The 18,583-nt window shown below is 40.0% G+C and overlaps 1 protein-coding gene and 1 long non-coding RNA gene across 6 annotated transcripts in view; one reads left to right on the top strand and one right to left on the bottom strand.

The window, feature by feature from the left end:
- PTPRG (protein tyrosine phosphatase receptor type G) overlaps positions 1-18,583 on the top strand; it is a 698,698-nt gene that overhangs the window by 659,632 nt on the left and 20,483 nt on the right. For all 5 annotated transcript variants that reach the window (XM_013052481.2, XM_013052475.2, XM_004738287.3 and 2 more), the window contains 10 exons: positions 2,389-2,485; positions 7,258-7,340; positions 7,528-7,662; positions 8,608-8,742; positions 10,664-10,836; positions 12,369-12,504; positions 13,244-13,390; positions 15,256-15,349; positions 16,246-16,322; positions 16,797-16,925. In XM_013052481.2, coding sequence (XP_012907935.1) covers positions 2,389-2,485; positions 7,258-7,340; positions 7,528-7,662; positions 8,608-8,742; positions 10,664-10,836; positions 12,369-12,504; positions 13,244-13,390; positions 15,256-15,349; positions 16,246-16,322; positions 16,797-16,925 — 1,206 coding nt within the window. The remainder of the gene's footprint in view (positions 1-2,388; positions 2,486-7,257; positions 7,341-7,527; positions 7,663-8,607; positions 8,743-10,663; positions 10,837-12,368; positions 12,505-13,243; positions 13,391-15,255; positions 15,350-16,245; positions 16,323-16,796; positions 16,926-18,583) is intronic.
- LOC123394400 overlaps positions 18,137-18,583 on the bottom strand; it is a 90,595-nt gene continuing 90,148 nt past the window's right edge. Inside the window, exon 3 of the long non-coding RNA XR_006609126.1 lies at positions 18,137-18,318. This is a non-coding gene — a long non-coding RNA (uncharacterized LOC123394400). The remainder of the gene's footprint in view (positions 18,319-18,583) is intronic.

The raw sequence follows: 18,583 nt of genomic DNA, 5'->3' as shown, positions 1-18,583 counted from the left end.
ACACCTCTTGTTTTCGTTTGGCTTGTGTGTGTGTGTGTGTGTGTGTGTGTGTGTGTGGTTTTTTGCCTGTTGATACTCATTTTGAGAACTCCAACTCTGTCATATGGACAGTAAAATACAAAGAAGCTTAAATCTTGAACTGTTGGTCAGACTGCCAACTAGGTAACTTTGCTATCCACACTCCATCAGTCGGTGTCACTTCAGAGGGTTTTAACACCTATTAAAATCACATTAACTTTGAAATGCCAGTTTCTGATGGAGAAAAGCCACTCCAGGATCAGATGATATTATCAGCATCTAAATGAGCCAAACAGTTCTGCAAGGAATTACAGATGACATTATTATCCACAAGACAAAATCAGGAGGCCATAGGCAAACCCCTCGGGTTCTCATAAAATCAGATTTAACATTATTTATGACTATTCTTTGTTTTCTGTCATTCACATAATTGGAAAAGTGAAATAGAGGCCACGGATCAGACCCAGGGTCTTAGATAACGAAGAGTCTGATTGGCTATATTGAATGACTGCCCTAAACAGTGCAGACAGCTGCTCCCGAGCAGTCCTGGTCAATTGCATTATATTAGAATAAAGGCCTGAGCTCAGTCCATAGCTAGGGTGGTCAGATCCAGACAATGGGGAAAAAAAATCAATAAACCAAGTGAATCTCAAACCAGAGGACGAAAAGCTATCATCTCTTAACACAAGATGCTTTAGCAACCCAGCCCATGCCAAAAGCCTGACCTTCAAAATCCAGAAACAAAAGGATGTCATCAATTTCGGGAATTTATGTATAGATTGAATCAAAGTCTTCCAGAAAACAAATCTATTTTCAAGAGTTCTCTGCCCCCTGAAACTACTGAAAAGAGTATGCCTCAGGCATTCAAGGCGATTCTAAAAGGCCAGTACCCTCCAAGTACTTTGAGTAGAGGTAGCATTGTTTATGTTTTGGAGAGGTCAAGGTATCAGACTCCTCACTTTCGGTCTACCCTTTATCTCATTCTAGACCAAAAAAGAACCAAAGGCAGCCTGAGGCCCCTTTATAACCAACATTTGTGAAACCATAGGTCATAAACCATTTTAGAAGAGAAAAGAGCAGAGATTATCACATTTAGGAAACGTAACGAAAGAGTAAGAATTGTTGTGAAACATACATTTTCCCCAAGAGTTGTGTTGAATTAATACCTGTGAACTTTTTTTTTTTTTTTTAAATGAACAACTGGGAAGGTCTGCAACTCTGAAAAATTGATCATACTGCTTCCAAGAATCAGGAGTTCATGAGTGTGTTCTCTTTGCATGGGTGGTGACCCTTTGTTTTTAGACTTTAGATTATTTGATGACAGGGAGTTCATTTCTCCGTGGAGAGAAGAGAGAGACCCCTCACTGGGAAGTGCTTTGTGAATATAAAAGACCGCCAGTTCCTTGTTTTCATTATGCCTGATGTAAAGACATCCACACTTGCTGTGCATCTCCTTTGTGGAGAGGGAAATAAAAATCTGCATGCACCTAGACTCTGTTACATCTGTTATGTGTAAAATATTTCTCCTGATGATTTTCTGTCGCTTGCTCCTGCTCTTCGTAGCAGCTGTGTTCTGCTGATGACTTCCCTTATCGGTTAATGCCGATACTTGGGTTTGAACAAGACACTGTGGAAAAATTTGACTTCACAGCAACCTTGTATTACGCTAATGGGTGATGTTTACAGTCGTGCCAAAGGTCAGCTGAAGAGTTGCCAACTAAAGAAGGAGAATTTAAATGAAACAGGAGTGCACAAGTAACTCACCAAATCTGTATATATTTGAGCCACACAGGACAGGTCACTGGGCTAATACAGTAGCATCACTTCAGGACGGAGGGTAGTCCATTTGTGCTCTGATAGCTATAAAAGGAGGTATATGGTCTACACTCATACTGCAAATGCTGGTGGAGATTCTACCGCTGCCTGGAAAATTCTTGTTCATCCTTGAAGACTCAGGAATGATCTGCCTGAAGCCTTCCTCTGTGCTCCCACCATCGTTTCTTGAGGCCTCCTTTCTATTAATCACATTGGACTGGCATTATCTTGTGGCATGTTTTCCTACCTCATCAGGCTATGACATAGTCAAAGAGAGATAGGATGTTTAGTAATCCCCATGCCTAGGTCACAATCTGGAATGAAGTAGATGATTGATGAATTAGTAAAAAAGGAAATCCTTTTATCTTCTTCACATCTTTTATACATTTGTTAAGAATTTGTCAGTTATTTCTGAAGTTGAGTGTGGGGAAGTAATAGTGGCCGCAGCTAGGGAAAATTCATGTTTTGGGATCTGTAGTTCCTTTTTTCCTACATTCTTGTGAGACACCAAAAGTGTGTCTAAAATCTTTGAAATCTTGATTTTTTTTTCACCAGGAAGTCCAGCGCTGTACAGCTGATATGAACATCACTGCAGAACATTCCAATCATCCAGATAACAAGCACAAAAACAGATACATCAACATTTTAGCATGTAAGTAATAAACTTTAAACTATCTTCAACTGTGAGGAAATTAAATCTTCATGCTGGGGATAAGCCGAAAGCCAAGCAATCAGAATCAGGAATGCCAAGAATGATGTATACTCGACAGCTAACCTCTCATTAGCCCATCTTCAACAGGGGATAGGAAGAAGTGGGGACATTTACAGCCCCCTGAGTTTTTCATTAAGCTGTCGGATCTCCGCTTAAGAATGAGGTGATTGAAAGGAACATTCTGAGTGAGCTTTATGGTTCTCTCATGAAGTGATTTCATACCAGATGTTGGGAACCAAAGTCTGAATGTCCTGTGGCTCTCTAGACATTGTTTTTAGGTGGGGAGAGCCAAGTTTTCAAATAAAGTAAGGACTGCTGAAAATGGAATCAATAAGCTGAATTTCTGAGACCAGGTACAATGCCTTCAGTGGTCTATACCTTAAGGGATGGAACCACCAGTCCTTGGGGCCCATGCATTTCATCCTTCCTGCCATATTTTGTGGTTAGGGATGCAAATAGATAAGCATTCTTCTTATAGGTCCTTAAGGGAATACCCTAGGAAACAGGCTACTTCTATGGCTACCATACTACTTCCCATAGACATTGGGGGTTTGGGTCACTGGGTGATATTAGATGCCTTGACACTAAAGGCAGGAGCACACGTGTTTATGGTTAACAAACACTGTGGTAAGGAACACATTCCATAGGATTTTATAGTGCATTAAATTGAACTATTTAAATTTGAACACTACTATAGATAAAGCTTTTTATAATGCTTTACTGAGTTAAAAAATCACATACCATATGAAATTCACCCATTTCAAGTTAATTTATATTTATATGGGGATTTAAATATAAACTGAATTTCAGTGGTTTTTAGTATATTCACAGTTGTATGACCATCACGACTATCTAATTTTAGAACATTTTCAGCACCCCAACAAGAAACCCCATACCCATTAGTAGCTGTTCCCAATACCTCCTTTTCCCTAACCCCTAGAAGCCACTTACCTACTTTCTATTTCTATGTATTTGCCAATTCTGGACATTTCATATAAATGGAATCATAGAATATGTGGCCTTTTTGTCTGGGTCTGTTCCAGTTAGTGGGATGTTTTCAGAATTCATCCGTGTTGTCGCTTAGATTGGTACTTTGTTCCTTTTTATGGCTGAAAAATACTCCACAATGTGGATATGCCACATTGTGTTTATTCATTCATTTGATGGACATTTGGGTTGTTTCTACTTTTTGGCTATTATGAATAATGCTGCTATGAACATTTGTGCAGACATGTATTTTCAATTCTCTTGGATATGTACTTAGGAGTAGAATAGCTAGGTCATATGGTAACTCTATGTTTAACATTTTGAAGATCTGCCATACTGTTTTCTAAAGTGGCTGTACCATTTTACATTGCCCCCAGCAATATGAGAGTCCCAGTGTCCATATTCTCATCAACACTTGTTGCTTTTACATATCTGTATCTATAGATATATCTATACACCTATATCTATGGATACACAAAATAACTATACTAACGGGTGCGAAGTGGTATCTCACTGTCATTTTAATTTGCATTTCCCTAATGATTAGTAATGTTGAGTATCTTTTCATGTATTTATTGGCTGTTCATAGATCATCTTTGGGGAAATATCTATTCAAATCCTTTGCCCTTTGTCTTTTTGTTGCTGAGTTGTAGGAGTTCTGTATACATTCTGGATATGAATCCCCTATATAGATAAATAGTTGGCAAATATTTTCTTCCATTCTGTGCATTGTCTTCTCACTTTCTTGATAGTGTCCTTAGAAGCACAAATTATTTTAATTTGGGTGAAACTTAATTTTTCTTTTGTTGCCTGTGCTTTTGGTGTTATATCCAAGAAACCACTTCCTAGTCCAAAATCATGAAGATTTCACATTAGTTTTTGTCTGAGTTTTATGGTTTTAGCTCTTACATTTAGGTCTTTTATCCAAATAACTCTTATGTATATGAGGTAGGGTCCAGGTTTATTCTTTTGCTGTTTATAGCCAGTTGTCCTAGCACTATTTGTAGAAAAGACTCTTCTCTCCCCCCACTGAATTGTCTTAGTGCCCTTATTGAAAATCAGCTGTCTATAAATGTAAGAGTTTATTTCTAGACTCTTAGTTCTCTTCCACTGATCTACATGTCTATCCTTAGGCCAGTACCACTTTGTCTTGATCACAGACTATAGCTTTGTAGTATATTTTGAACTTGAAAACTGTGACTGCTCCAAGTTTGTTCTTCTTTTTCAAGATTGCTTTGGTTATTCTGGTCCTTTGTGTTTCCATATCAGTTTTAGGATCAACTTTTCTATTACTGCAAAAGATGTAGCTGGGATTTTGATAGGCATTGCATTGAATCTGTGGATTAACTTTTACAGTACTGTCTTCCATCCATGAAGATGTGATGTCTTTCCATTTATTGAGGTCATCTTTTATTTCTTTCAATGATGTTTTATAGTTTGCATTGTGTTATACTTCTTTTATTGAATTTAAGTATTCTTTTTGACACTATGGTCAATGGAATTGTTTACTTAATTTTGAGATCTTTCATTGTGTATAGAAATACAGTTGCTGTTGTTTAACATTAATCACATATCCTACAACCTTGGCTGAACTCATTTATTCTAGTAGTGATTTTTTGTGGATTCCTTGGAATTTTTATGTATAAGATAATGTCATCTACTAATAGAGTTTTAGTTCTTACTCTACGTAAAGTCTTAAAAGAACCACAAGTCATTTTGGAATAAGAGTAATCGTTCCACTTATGTGAGAGAATGAGGAGGTAACAAAGAGAACAAGAAAGAGTCAAACCTTGCTTTTCTTTCCAGCCTTTGAATGGATGGAATCTGACTGTATTTGTTGGCCAACCTAGTCAAGGCTTAGCTTGCTGAGATTATGATTTGTCCATCTATATACCTCATTTCTAACCATGTATTTCAGGCAGGGATACATACACATGTGTGCCTTGAGTATATCCACACATACCATTCTTTCTACCATGGCAGTCCTTACTTCTGATAAGCATGTGGCAAAATAGAGGGAGGAAATCAAAGCAGTGTCTGTGTGATACACCCAAGGTTGGTATTGCCTGGAAAGTGTACCATCTGTGGTTTGATATGGTTGTACTCTCACCAGTTCATTTATGGTTTTACTTTCACAAATTCAGATTAGATGCAGTTTTCTTTTCCCAAGTTCAGAAAGTTGGACTCTGGTGTTCATGATGCCTGGTCAGATCCTGGGCACATCACCTGTCATCTTGGTCTACCCCTATATTAAGGGCTTAGTATAGCAGAAGCCAGGATGGAAGTGTCATGAAATGACTTACTGTGCAAGAAACAAAATGTGTGAAAAGGCTTCTCTCAGAGCCATTACACCTTTCCAAGTATATGTGGATGATACCGTACCACCTCCTGTATTGACCTATTTAGAGAGCTTGTTCTCTTTTAGATTAAATATGAATCTTGCAACTTGAAGAATATGTATTCTTATTTGTCAGTCTGAAAAATAATATGCAATATCATGCTACTGAGCTAAGGCCCAGTGGTTTGTATTCAGATAATTTGGGGGGTAGATTGTCATTTGGAGTCTATTTCTGGTAGGCAGCCCTTCTGCATGGCAAGTGTCGTCTGAGCGTTTGTCAGAAAAACAAATGCAATTCACAGTCACAAGAATGAAGAGGGCTTTCAAAAAGTGCCCGATAAATAGTCTGAGGTTATTAATGTCTAGGCTAAACCACTTATTGGACTTCTTCTTGAACTGAACTTTTATAATTATAACCAGAAATGTTAATTTACTTTTGCCCATCCTGTTCCTAGCTAGAGAAAATGAAATCATGGCCTTGACTTCTTATTTTATTTGCTCTCCTAAAAATTCAAGCTCACTTTACTGGGCAACAAGAGGCGCATATCCCACTCCCCACTTTTATGTTCATAAGCTGAGGTTAAGGGAATCTTAAATTCTGATCATTGACCAGATTGCTGCAATGAGATTACTCTCAGGACAGCCCTGGTTTCCTCAGTTACTTAGGTTCTATTGGGGTAGGGGGGAATCTAACTAGATTTTTAGCAAATGAGTCTCCTGAAAATAGATGCTCAACAAATAGATTTTGTTTTGGACTTAATATCACAATCACTTTTGCACATACATGTTAAAGGAAAAGGGACATGGCCATGAGTAATCAAAGACCTTGGTTCTAAAATCCAGGACAAGGATACTTTGGAGGGTTGAAACTTGAAGTCATTTTACCTGAACTAACAAGGACTTTGGTTTGCCTTTCTTTTTTATTTATTTTTTTTTTTTAAAGATTTTACTTATTTATTTGATAGAGACAGACACAGCAAGAGAGGGAACATGAGCAGGGGGAGTGGGAGAGGGAGAAGCAGGCTTCCTGCCGAGCAGGGAGCCCGATGTGAGGCTGGATCCCAGGACTCTGGGATCATGACCGGAGCAGAAGGCAGACAATTAACGACTGAGCCACCCAGGCACACCCCCACCCCGGCCCCCGGTTTGCATTTCTTGGGTACTCACAGGTCAGAACATGATGGAGAAATGCCCTGTGCTTTTAAGATGGGTTTCAATGCTATATCTTTAAATTTTTAGCTATTTCACTGCCAAAAGTTTTCTTGGGGTGCTCTAAGAGATGCCACATTGCCTATTTGCCTTGTTTTCTGCTTTAGAATGCTGGTAGTTTGTGAATTACACATGTTGTTTTTGCTTTTTTTTTTTTTTTTTTTTTTATCCTCTATAGATGATCACAGTAGGGTGAAGTTAAGACCTTTACCAGGAAAAGACTCTAAGCACAGCGACTACATTAATGCAAACTATGTCGATGTAAGTCAGAAATGTTTTATAAACCTGTTTCTCATAATTGAAGAGTGCCACAGAGACTGTTGAATGTGTTTTAATACTGCACAGAGCTTTTCCTAAAACCACAGCCTATTCAATATGGAAGGCATTGAATTATTAACTGGTCTGTGATACGGCTTTCATCTTACTTTGTGTTGTGTCGTCTTTGAAGGGTTACAACAAAGCGAAAGCCTATATCGCCACCCAGGGACCTTTAAAGTCTACATTTGAAGATTTCTGGAGGATGATTTGGGAACAAAACACTGGAATCATTATCATGATTACAAACCTTGTGGAAAAAGGAAGGGTAAGAGCCTCTTGGTTTAATGTCTTAATCATGTGCCTTCATTCAAAACCTCCTTATGGAGCCCTTGCTGTAGGGCAGGAACTTGACCAGGTATAAAGAGTTAAGGAGATGAAAAGCATCTTCTCTTGCCCCTAACTTGCTTGTGGTCTGGTGAGAAAGAGCTGAATGCTTACAAGAGGGTACTAAACATGGCAGGAGGGATGAACAGAGTGTTAGAATGGGGATGCTATAGAAGATGGATACATCCTCTAGAACTGAGATTTCATAAAGGAGCTAGTACGTGAGGTGAGCTGTGAACAATGAGGGAGGAGGGAAGTTGGAAGAAACATAGTACAGTGGGAGAACTACTGAGAATTTGGAGGAGCGTGAGGGGAAACCCTGTTGAAACACCTTGACCATCATTAAGAGACCTTTTTATAAAACAGTTAATATTTTAGAGTTAGTAGATTAAGAGTTTACATGGTGCTGATTTAGGCTGGAATAAAGGCTAAGCCTCAAATTCTGTTACTCAGGATTGTTACTTCTTCACCTTGACTGTGGAGACCCCATTTCACCTTTGGTAACCCAGTTGGTAAAATGAAGATTTTCACTGTTACAAGACTCTTTTGCAACTTGGAAGGCAGCCCAGCATCCTAACATAGCCAGCTGTATTTCTTATAGGCCAAGCACAGGTTTCTTTCTGAGGCCCTCTTTAAAGTACACTGACTGTTAAAAGATGTTCATGAATATATGAGACCCATTTCACAAATTATCTTACCCAAAGTTGTCCCAAGGTTAAACTCTTCAGAGGTATGTCTATCTCTAAGGCATTGGACCCATATGTTCCTTTTTCGGGTCAACTACATGGTGATATTACCTGTTTTCAAGACACTGGAGATCACATTACCAACAGAACAAATGGGGCATCAATTGCAGTTGGAACTGACAACTTTTTCCTTTTTGCAGCGAAAATGTGATCAGTATTGGCCAACAGAGAATAGTGAGGAGTATGGAAACATTATTGTCACACTGAAGAGCACAAAAGTACATGCCTGCTACACTGTTCGTCGTTTTTCAGTCAGAAATACAAAAGTGAAAAAGGTATTGAAGGAATATGGGTGGGCTGCCAGGGCATCGCTCTTGAAACTTGTATGAAAATTACTGTACAACCAAGGCCAATTCGCAGAACCAACTTGGCTTTAAAAAAGTATTTTTAAAAAACATTTTTTCACAACTCCTTTGATTGACATCAATGTATGCTGTGAAAGATACTGGCAGAGCACATAATAGAATTTAACTGGCCTGATTAAATTCTTTAATCTCCTCTTGAGAGCTTCATTTAAAAAAAAAAAAAAAAATGAACTTCTAGGTCTCAGTGACCAGCAACTAGAGCAGCATCTGTTTGTGGATTTAGCTTTTCAGTAGCAACCTTCTGAGAGTTTTCAAGCATTATTTTCCCAAACTGTGTTCCAAGGAATGCTTACCCTGCAAGATGTTTGCAAAAAGGAGACGGTGCTATTTAATAAATATGGAAAATGAATGCTACATACTATGCATTCCTCTTTAGAAATACATACAATGCACACAAGTGGCCAGAGCACTAGTTAAGAAACCTCTTTAACTTTTTTTTGCCTAGTATTTCCTAAGGCAACTCAGCATAACCCTTCCCAATATAACTGTTAACATCCAAGTTCCACACTGTGTGGAAAATGCTGCTTTCAAGTTATCTCAATTTCTTTTGTTCAAAGTCTGCTGTTCCATCAAGGTTCATGGACAATGACCCCATTACTAGGAACTCTAGATGGATGTTTATTAAGAAAATGTAAAGTAATTGCTGTAGAAAGACTTAGGAATGGCACGTATTTGTAGCAATGGGTGTGATTTTTTTTTTTTTAAGTCTTGGCTATCTTTGAGAATGTGCTCAAACTACAGCCCCCTGCCCCAGAAGAATTCACATTTATTCAAATTTTTATATATAATTTCATTGGCTCCAAAATCCATCTGTGATCCAAGGTTAACAGCCTTTTTTCTATGTTTAGTTTTTTTTTTTTTTTCCCTAGAATGGCAGAAGTATATAAAAGTCAAGTAGCACTATATTTATCTGTGTTCTAATAGAGCTGTTAGCTGGCTTCAACTAACCAACCAGTAACCAGCTTATATTTCCAAAGCCCATTACTCATGGAAACCCTTCAGGTATTTAAACATTGCCCCCTTATTTTAAAACCACTCAGGTCAGAGGACAGAAGTCAAATAGGAACCTTGGGTGTTTTGTGCAAGAGGAAAAAGGAGAAAGAGAAAGATAGGAAAATGAGGGTTAACAAGATTTCAGAAATCAAAGCCATCGGGCTTCTGTAGCCCAGGGCCAAAGACCTTACATGCTCTCGCCGATTAATGACCTTGAGTCCTCAAAAAAAAACTGGAAATTTTCAGGCATTTATCCAGTTATTGGCTGTAAGAAAAACCTACAGCAGCAAGTTACCTGTTTGGGGAAATTTTTCATCCAAAGTAGTTAAAATGTAAAAAGGTCAGCCACTTAAAGGAAAACGGCTCTGAAAAATTCATTTATGAAAGCGAAAGGTAAATTTATTATTGACGCTGGAGACTGAGAATCACTTTCCGGAGGACATACAGCAGCAGCCAGCACTCAGAACCCTGATGGTCCAAGCCAGACCGCAGAGAAAGGACGGGAGTCATGGCAGGAAGTTAACATGGAGGCTGTGTAAGCAAATTACAGATGCTGCAGATGGTTCCACATCCAGAAAACTGGTATTCAGTGTTCCTTCCTGGTGTAGTCTTCCCCCATTTTCTCTCCCAGGAGATGTGTGCTACTTCACACCCAGCTAGGTAGCATCTCCGTTCCTGGCCCAAGACAGCTGCCGAGGAGAAAGTACCTAGCTAGGAACAGTACTTAGGGCACATGAAATGCAATGTCCTGTTTCCTACATCCTTTCATCATTATTATTTTTTTAATCCAGAATGCCACCTGTCTGCTTACAGACCTCTCTTTTCACCTTTCTCCTAGGGTCAGAAGGGAAATCCTAAGGGTCGTCAGAATGAACGGGTCGTGATTCAGTATCACTACACTCAGTGGCCTGACATGGGAGTTCCTGAGTATGCACTCCCCGTCCTGACCTTTGTGAGGAGATCCTCGGCCGCCCGGACACCAGAAATGGGCCCTGTGTTGGTGCACTGCAGGTGGGGCCAACACCTTTCTCCTTCTTGCGCCTGGGTTTCAACATCTGAAGTGCGCAGGGTGGGAAGATGGGGGCCATTGGGGCCCTGTGTTTTTAGAAACGGGAGTCTTCCTCTGTAAACTGGGACCGGCACAGCCTGTTAGGGTCTGTAAAATCCCTGTATTCTCAAAATATCCGGAAGTCACCTGCTACTTCTGGGGCCAAAACAAAATCTGCTCTTAGAGAATGCATTTCCAGTTTTTATAACCTCCATTATTAATAAAATCCCCATTGTTTATAGGGAATCTTGCAGCTGCTCCTATTACATAGAAATCTGACCTTAAACACAAGTTCAGGGCTTCCTACACTAGGGAGTTTGAGATTTTGTAAGCAGCTTCTCTGTAGGTTTCCTCTAAATAATAAAAGGTATTGTAGGAGTGAAAAGATTTTTAATTTTTTAGTTGATACATGCTCTAAAAAAGACCTTTTTGAAAGCACCGAGAAGGCCTTTTTTCCCTTAACTACCTTAAACAACTTTAGTAGGTAGTTTAGAAATACTTTTATTATCTTTCATTTGTGATTGCATTCTTGGAATTCTTTTTTTTTTTAACTTTGGTATTCAAATAGATGCTGCCTCTTCTGTGAGCTATGTTGCAGAGAGGCATGGCGTTTTCTGAGCATTTCTTCTGGGCTGCTGTTCGTAACATGCGATCACAAAGCAAGTCCTTGGCATATGTTGGAACTCATCTCCTCTTTAAAGCCTCATGAAAAGTACATTTTTTTTTTTTGCTGACCCATTGAGGAGTCGCTAAAAGAGACATGGAAGTGTCGAAGAGCTGGGGTATCAATGGGGTGGTCGTGGGAGGCGGGGAGCCTGCTGGGGGACTCTGACAAAAGCAGCCCGATAATCAGTACGGTGGAACTCCCATCTTCCTGAGTGGTGGTGTTTCTTTAACAATGAGGAACTATGGATAAAAGAAGCCAGAGTTTGCAGGCATGCCGTTCTGATTCCATACCGGGCTGACTAAAGGAAGGCGGCACCCTTTAGATGGGAACTTTCTAGTACTGAACAGACTAGGAAGGTGTGCAGAAAGGGCACTTATTGAGAGGATAATGGGTGCTCCAGAACCAGGCACAAGCTTGGGCGTCAGGAACACAAACTCCTTACCTGGGTCCTCAGCAGACAGGGTTCTGGTGGGGGGATAGCTCTGCCAGGAAGGGCTGCTTTCCATCCCTTGCATCACCGATTTACATCCTTGGTTTGAGCAGCGAGCAAGGCTGAGAAAGCAAATAAACGTGCATCATTTCACTGCAGCTTCTGTGGTCTTTATAAAAGACTGTCTCTGCCCCACATCAAGACTCGTGGGAAATGTCCTCATGAAGTTGTTGGATGCTGTCCACTGTGAATAATCTGTCAACTCTCTACTAGGTTATCTAAACAAGGTTATTTCTAAGCTCATTTGATGCTTAGACAGTAATTTTTTCAGTCTGCAGTTAATGCATGACACGGTAGAGCAAAAGGTAGCCGCTGAGTGTCTTCCTTTCTTCTTCCAGCGCTGGTGTGGGCAGGACAGGCACCTATATCGTAATAGACAGCATGCTGCAGCAGATCAAAGACAAAAGCACAGTTAACGTCCTGGGATTCCTGAAGCATATCAGGACACAGCGTAACTACCTCGTCCAGACTGAGGTGAGGAGCGGCTGCAGAGGCTCTCGAGAGATTCTAGCATGTGCTTTAAAGCAAAGTGGCATGGTTCTGAGGAGAAGATTCATTCTGGTAGGGTCTGAAAGAATGCACAGGTTTGTAGCGGAAGCTATGCAGACCATGATACTATTCTTTGACTCCCTGTTTATCCCTTTCTGTGAGGATCTTCTGTGTGATTTCTCAGTCACTACACCAACACTGGGTGGCTCAGTGGGTTAAGCCTCTGCCTTCAGCTCAGGTCATGATCTTGGGGTCCTGGGATCGGGCCCCGCATCGGGCTCTCTGCTCAACAGGGAGCCAGCTTCTCCCTCCCCCTCTCTCTCTGCCTGCCTCTCTGTCTGCTTGTGATCTCTCTCTGGCCAATAAATAAAATCTTAAAAAAAAGAGAAAGGCAGACACAGCTGTATCTAGTGCTGTGTTCGATGTGATGGGGAATTAAACATGTTGTCCGGCCTGAAAAGTAGAATGGTTCTAAAGGCCTTCGTGACACTCATTTCTCCATGGCTTGCTGCTGCATTGGGCATGGTATGGAAAAACAGAGTCTTGACCCAAAAATAAGTTATGAGGGATAAACCGGGGAAGTATTGGAGCAAGGCGCCTAGCTGTAAATGCCTGAAGGAGCTCACGGGGCAGTCCCTGGGAGCAGAGTTGATGTGAGGTCGGTTTCATGACTTGGATAGAGGTGGCTACCCCTGACCAACTCTCCTCATTCTGTCCCTTTTAGGAGCAGTACATTTTCATCCATGATGCCTTGTTGGAAGCCATTCTAGGAAAGGAGACCGAAGTATCTTCGAATCAGCTGCACAGCTATGTTAACAGCATCCTCATACCGGGAGTAGGAGGAAAGACACGGCTGGAGAAACAATTCAAGGTAGCGTTCTGAAAGAAATAAAGAAATGGCTTGAGTTTGGGGAGGGTCATAGCTTTTTGGCATGAATGTGTAGACTGAAAGGCATTACCGTTGGTATTCTTCAAATGTAGCAGGAAGAGAATAATGTTTCCACCTGTGGGTGAACGGTTGGGATCCAAGCAGATGATGCAGTGCGGTATTCCCTTCTGAGCCACTTGGCGTTTCATCTGAACATAAACAGCAGCAGCCCCCTGCCACAGTGACCTCATAGTTGGAGTCGGTCACTCTAGTCCGAAAACGAGTCGCTGTATTTTTTCTGAACTAATTTATCTTACCCTTAAGAAGGTTTTATTTTTAGGACAGTATGTCAACAAATAATCTATTTGAAAGACTATCAAATAGTTTAGAAACTGAAAAGAAGTTACCAAGGAATACCCAAGAGAGGTTAACTTTCCCCAAAGGATTCTTCTTTCACTTGGATAAGGGCATGGAGAAGTTTAAAGGCAGTTGAGGTTTATATGGAAGTAACCGAGGGAAAAGTTAAAACAAACACACAAAAAAACAATACTATAAGGACATTAATTAGGAGCTCAGTCCTTTATTCTAACCTTCCAACACTGTCCCTCAAATTACTAAGTACTTTCTTATTTATTAGTCTCTCATAGTCTTTTAAATTTTTTTGGCATTATTCCAGATGTAATTTCTCATTCTGTATCAAGGTGGAAAAAATGGAGTGAATCTCTGCAGTCGTACTTTTCATGTAAAACTTTCCATAGATTCTGAAACCATCATTTGAATCAGTGATACTGCCACGGAAATTAATGAGCGAACTTAATCTATTTTTCATTCCATAGCGTCTTAAATTTCTAGCTCTCCTTTTGTAACATCCTAACTATTCGAAAAACCATTTGAGGTAATTAATGACATTATATCCCATTTTAAATGTTTAAAATTAATTCCTAAAAAAAATTAAGGACCAATATTTCTTAAGTTCTATTTCTGCAATATTTATTTCCACATATTTTGATGAATTTTTTAAAAGAAATCTCTTCATTCCATTGAAGACCAAGTACTTGGTTCTTCGGTAGGAACTAACCACTTTAGAACTTAAGTAGAAGGGGAAAAACAAGAGAGAAACTTGAAAACTACCCCCAGACCCCGGACAGTAGTACAAAAATGTTTGGAGGAGGTTGTTCCCTCATGTTACGATGGACTCCCTCCCCGCTAAAAAAAACAAAACAGAGGATTGACATAGTGTTCAACCAAGTTATAGAAGAACAAGAAGAATAACCAAACTACTGGTCTATGTATAGTGGCCTTAGAACAATGTTAGTTTAGTTTGACAGAAATGTACCGAGAACCTAGTTAGTTACGTTCAAGAAACATGATTCGCTCCTGTGACCACAAAGCAGTCTTTCCTAGCATAGACCCACCTGAATCTCATGTGCCTAGGAGAAATGACAGAAGACAAATGCCAAAAAGCATGACATTTTCAACAGAAAAGTCCAGATCAATGCAATAATATCTACTGCCCAGCTTGAACCTGTTATTAGAAGCCTGTGGCCTGACAGTAGAAAAAGACAAACATAGCCACGGTAATGGGACAGAAGTAACCACTAGTGATAGAAAAATGGTCTTTGGGATAGAAAAATGTTTTGGCTCCTCAGTAATCTAATTGCTGACTGGCCTTTGTCCGCCAGATCATCGAGCAAATGCTATCAACTGTAACTGTGTTTTATTGTTTCCCAGCTTTACTGAGATGTGACTGATACATGGCATTGTACAAGGTGTAGAAAGTAATGACCTGAGGCTTGCGTGTATTATAAAATGATTATCACAATAAGGTTGGTTAATGAATGAAAACTAAAATGTTGCCTTTCTTTCAGCTGGTTACACAATGTAATGCCAAGTATGTGGAATGCTTTAGTGCTCAGAAAGAGTGTAACAAAGAAAAGAACCGAAACTCTTCAGTCGTGCCATGTAAGATCTTAAAATCAGCTTGACTTGGTTGAGTGTGTTAGTATTTTTTCTTTGAATTTTATGTATTATGTAAAGAGGCCGTGACTACCTAGGGGAATTGTTATGCCAGGAAAATTGAGGCAGTGTGATCAAACTGGCTGTTCGGGCCAGCAAACTGCTCCTTCAGTGTGACATGATGTCTAGCTTCCGTTGACCTCACAACTCAAGAATTACGGTACTTCTCCAATTTAACTTAAAAAAAAAAAATAGGCAAAGCCATGATCACGGTAGCATTGATGCTCCTAGAAATCTTAAGAACCTCTGATTAATCTGTACAATTGGGATGCATCAATACGTGATTCTGGCTACTGAGATCGAGGCACGGTGGGTAGATGCGGACCTTTGTATGAATAACTCAGGACCCAGCAGAGGATACTGTGTGTGCTGTAGACACAAGCATGGGTGATCACTAGGCAGATTCTCTCTACCGACAAAGGCCCTGGTTTTCTCAGTGCATTTTGGGGAGAAAAATATGGGTAAGGGAATTGCAAAAGAGCAAAAAGTACAATGTGTTGGTGTAACTGTAGGAATATCAAACCAGGGCCAAAAAATTATCTGACATCCTCTGTCATGTCTGCACAGAGTGTTCTCTTCATGATGTGCTGTGAAAACCTCTCTCACAGGAAGATTCTATTCCTCTAAAGCCTCTTCCCTTCTGGGAATGTACTGTAGAATTCCATTTCCATTCTGCCTTAGCTGACACTTTCGCTTAGTTAAAAATATAGGTGAGTTTTAAAATGAAAGGAGAGCCAGGGAAATAGATTACTCACCAAGTGAATCTCAGAAAGCATTATTGGTTCTGTGTGTGTAACAAGGCAAATGTGGTGTTTTGTTTTGTTTTGTTTTCCATACAATAGCTGAGCGTGCCCGAGTGGGTCTTGCACCGTTGCCTGGAATGAAAGGAACAGATTACATTAATGCTTCTTATATCATGGTGAGAGTCAACAGTTAATTATAAATAAATTCAATTAAACTAAAAGGTGGGAAAGAGCAGATACCACCTATGTGGCTGATTTCATTTTTCAAATAATTTCTCGATGTGTAATAAAAACTAGAGAGATTTCTGTATCTTGCGACCTCTAACAAAAGACTGCTAATCAGCGGGGATACAGAAATACTTTAAGAAAAGTGTTTGTTAAGGAATTAATGTTCTTGTTAATTTCACCCATCTCGTGTTTGAATAAATGCTGAAATTGCTGTTAAGTAAAAACAGCAGGGGCACTAGAAGGGAATTGTATGTGGAGAGAAAATGATCTACACGTGTTAGCATATACATCTAAAAATTAGTCACATCTATGGACTGCCTTTTTCAATTGTTCAAGTGAGGTCAGAACAATGCTGTATTTTACTAGCACAACATCAGAATAAAATGTTTGTAACTGCTGATTTTCCGTCTCCCTAACTGAAGGGCTATTATAGGAGCAATGAATTTATTATAACCCAGCATCCTCTGCCACATACTACGAAAGATTTCTGGCGAATGATTTGGGATCATAATGCACAGATCATTGTCATGCTGCCAGACAACCAGAGCTTGGTAAGCAAAGCACATCTGCTATATATTAATGAGCCTGTGAGGCCATAAGCATAAATCATTTTGATACCTTACCACAGGGCTCACTGTGCGCGTGTACTAGGGAGAGCATCTAGACTTCTCTCGTCTTTAAGTCTGATCAGATTCCTTTTGTATTGTCACAGTTACTGTCCCTATGCACTCCATAACTTGATTCTCTCATGCTGTACTTGGCAGGGCAGTAGGAGGTTTTGGAAAAGGGCCTTTGAGTAACCCCATTTAACATATGACCTTAACCTGACTTCTCAGTTGCTGTATGTCACTTGTGAAAAACAAAATAACAGCTAACATTTGAGTGTGTGACTGTTTACGTGTATTAGCTTGCTGAATCTCAATCCTCTACCTCTTTAGGACATAGGTACTATTATTTCATTTAACAGCTTGGAGAATGGAGGGAAGTAACTTGCCTAAGGGCATATACACAAATGTCTGGAGGAAGGATTTGAACCCGAGTCCCCCGTCTTTTAATCCTTTTGCTCTGTTCGTCCCACCCCGCATTAGAGGAAGGTTTCCCAGCCCTCCCCCAGTAAACTTCTATCAGTAGTATTAATTATCCTTTCTCCCCCCATTCAACAGGCAGAGCAGATGCATTACAGGGAAGGAGATACACAAAGGCTATTTTGTTCCAATTTAAAGGTGCTTTTAAGACCTTGACTGAGCCATAGCCCCTTTCTCTCCTCCCTTGAGTCCTTCTCGGCTGTGCTTCAGGATTATATAAAAGAAGGGCAAACAAAATTTATCAAGATGAGCTTAACTCTCAGAATTAGTTGGGTGTTCAGAAGTTATTATGAGGACATGTAAGCCCACAAAACAAAAACAAAAACAAAAAAAACAATGAGGAGCTGCTTCCATGAGGATCAGATTAGTGAATTTTTTAATCAAGAAAGAACAGCCTGTGATTGAACCCCTAGTCTTGCTGACATGCATTTGACTGTGTGCCCAGGCAGTAGGAACTTCTTCACTTTGTCGCATTTTGCTCCAGCTTCAGAATACCAAGACTGCTTCTGTATGATAGAATGGCAGCAAAATTGAGAATCTTAAGCTAAAAACTGGAGTGTAAATTTTCAAATTAGCTGGCAATAGGGGTCTATTCTGTTTGGCATGTGGAAATTGGAGGCACTTAGGGTTGTTAAAACGTTCATTTGTTGGATGAGTCAGTATTTTGTTATTGTCACTTACCAGAGGACGGTCACCAAAAGCATCGATCACACAGGCTCATTTGTTGCGGGAGGCTCGACCACCTGAGTCCCCACCTGCTCTGCAGACAGTGAGGACCTTGACCTGCCCCAGAACAGGTCATCGCAGTGTCTCAGGCTGAGGGAGGCCTGGCTAGAATCCTGCATGTCTGCATTCTCAGCTCCGGGGATGAAAGTCAGATTTATTAGTGCACATTTTTCCTAAATATGTAGATTCTCTTTGTTGGCTTCATTATTTATCACTGCTATAACTTGACATGACCATGATACTGTGAGTACCTGAAGTCCCTAGTTCCTAGCTCAGAAAGCACTGTTAAAAATACAGGGATCTTTGATCTACAAATATATTTGTAAGCAAAATAACCATGAGCCCGGAGTTGCTGCTGAATTAAGAAGCAGCATGTATTTTTCATAGTCTTTGAAGAT

The sequence above is a fragment of the Mustela putorius genome, unplaced genomic scaffold, assembly GCF_011764305.1.
Source record: "Mustela putorius furo isolate JIRA1106 unplaced genomic scaffold, ASM1176430v1.1 tig00000095_pilon_pilon_pilon, whole genome shotgun sequence".
NCBI classification, from domain to species: Eukaryota; Metazoa; Chordata; class Mammalia; order Carnivora; family Mustelidae; genus Mustela; species Mustela putorius.
The sequence above is the reverse complement of the archived record's forward strand: the minus strand, read 5'-3'. Positions and strand labels throughout refer to the sequence as shown.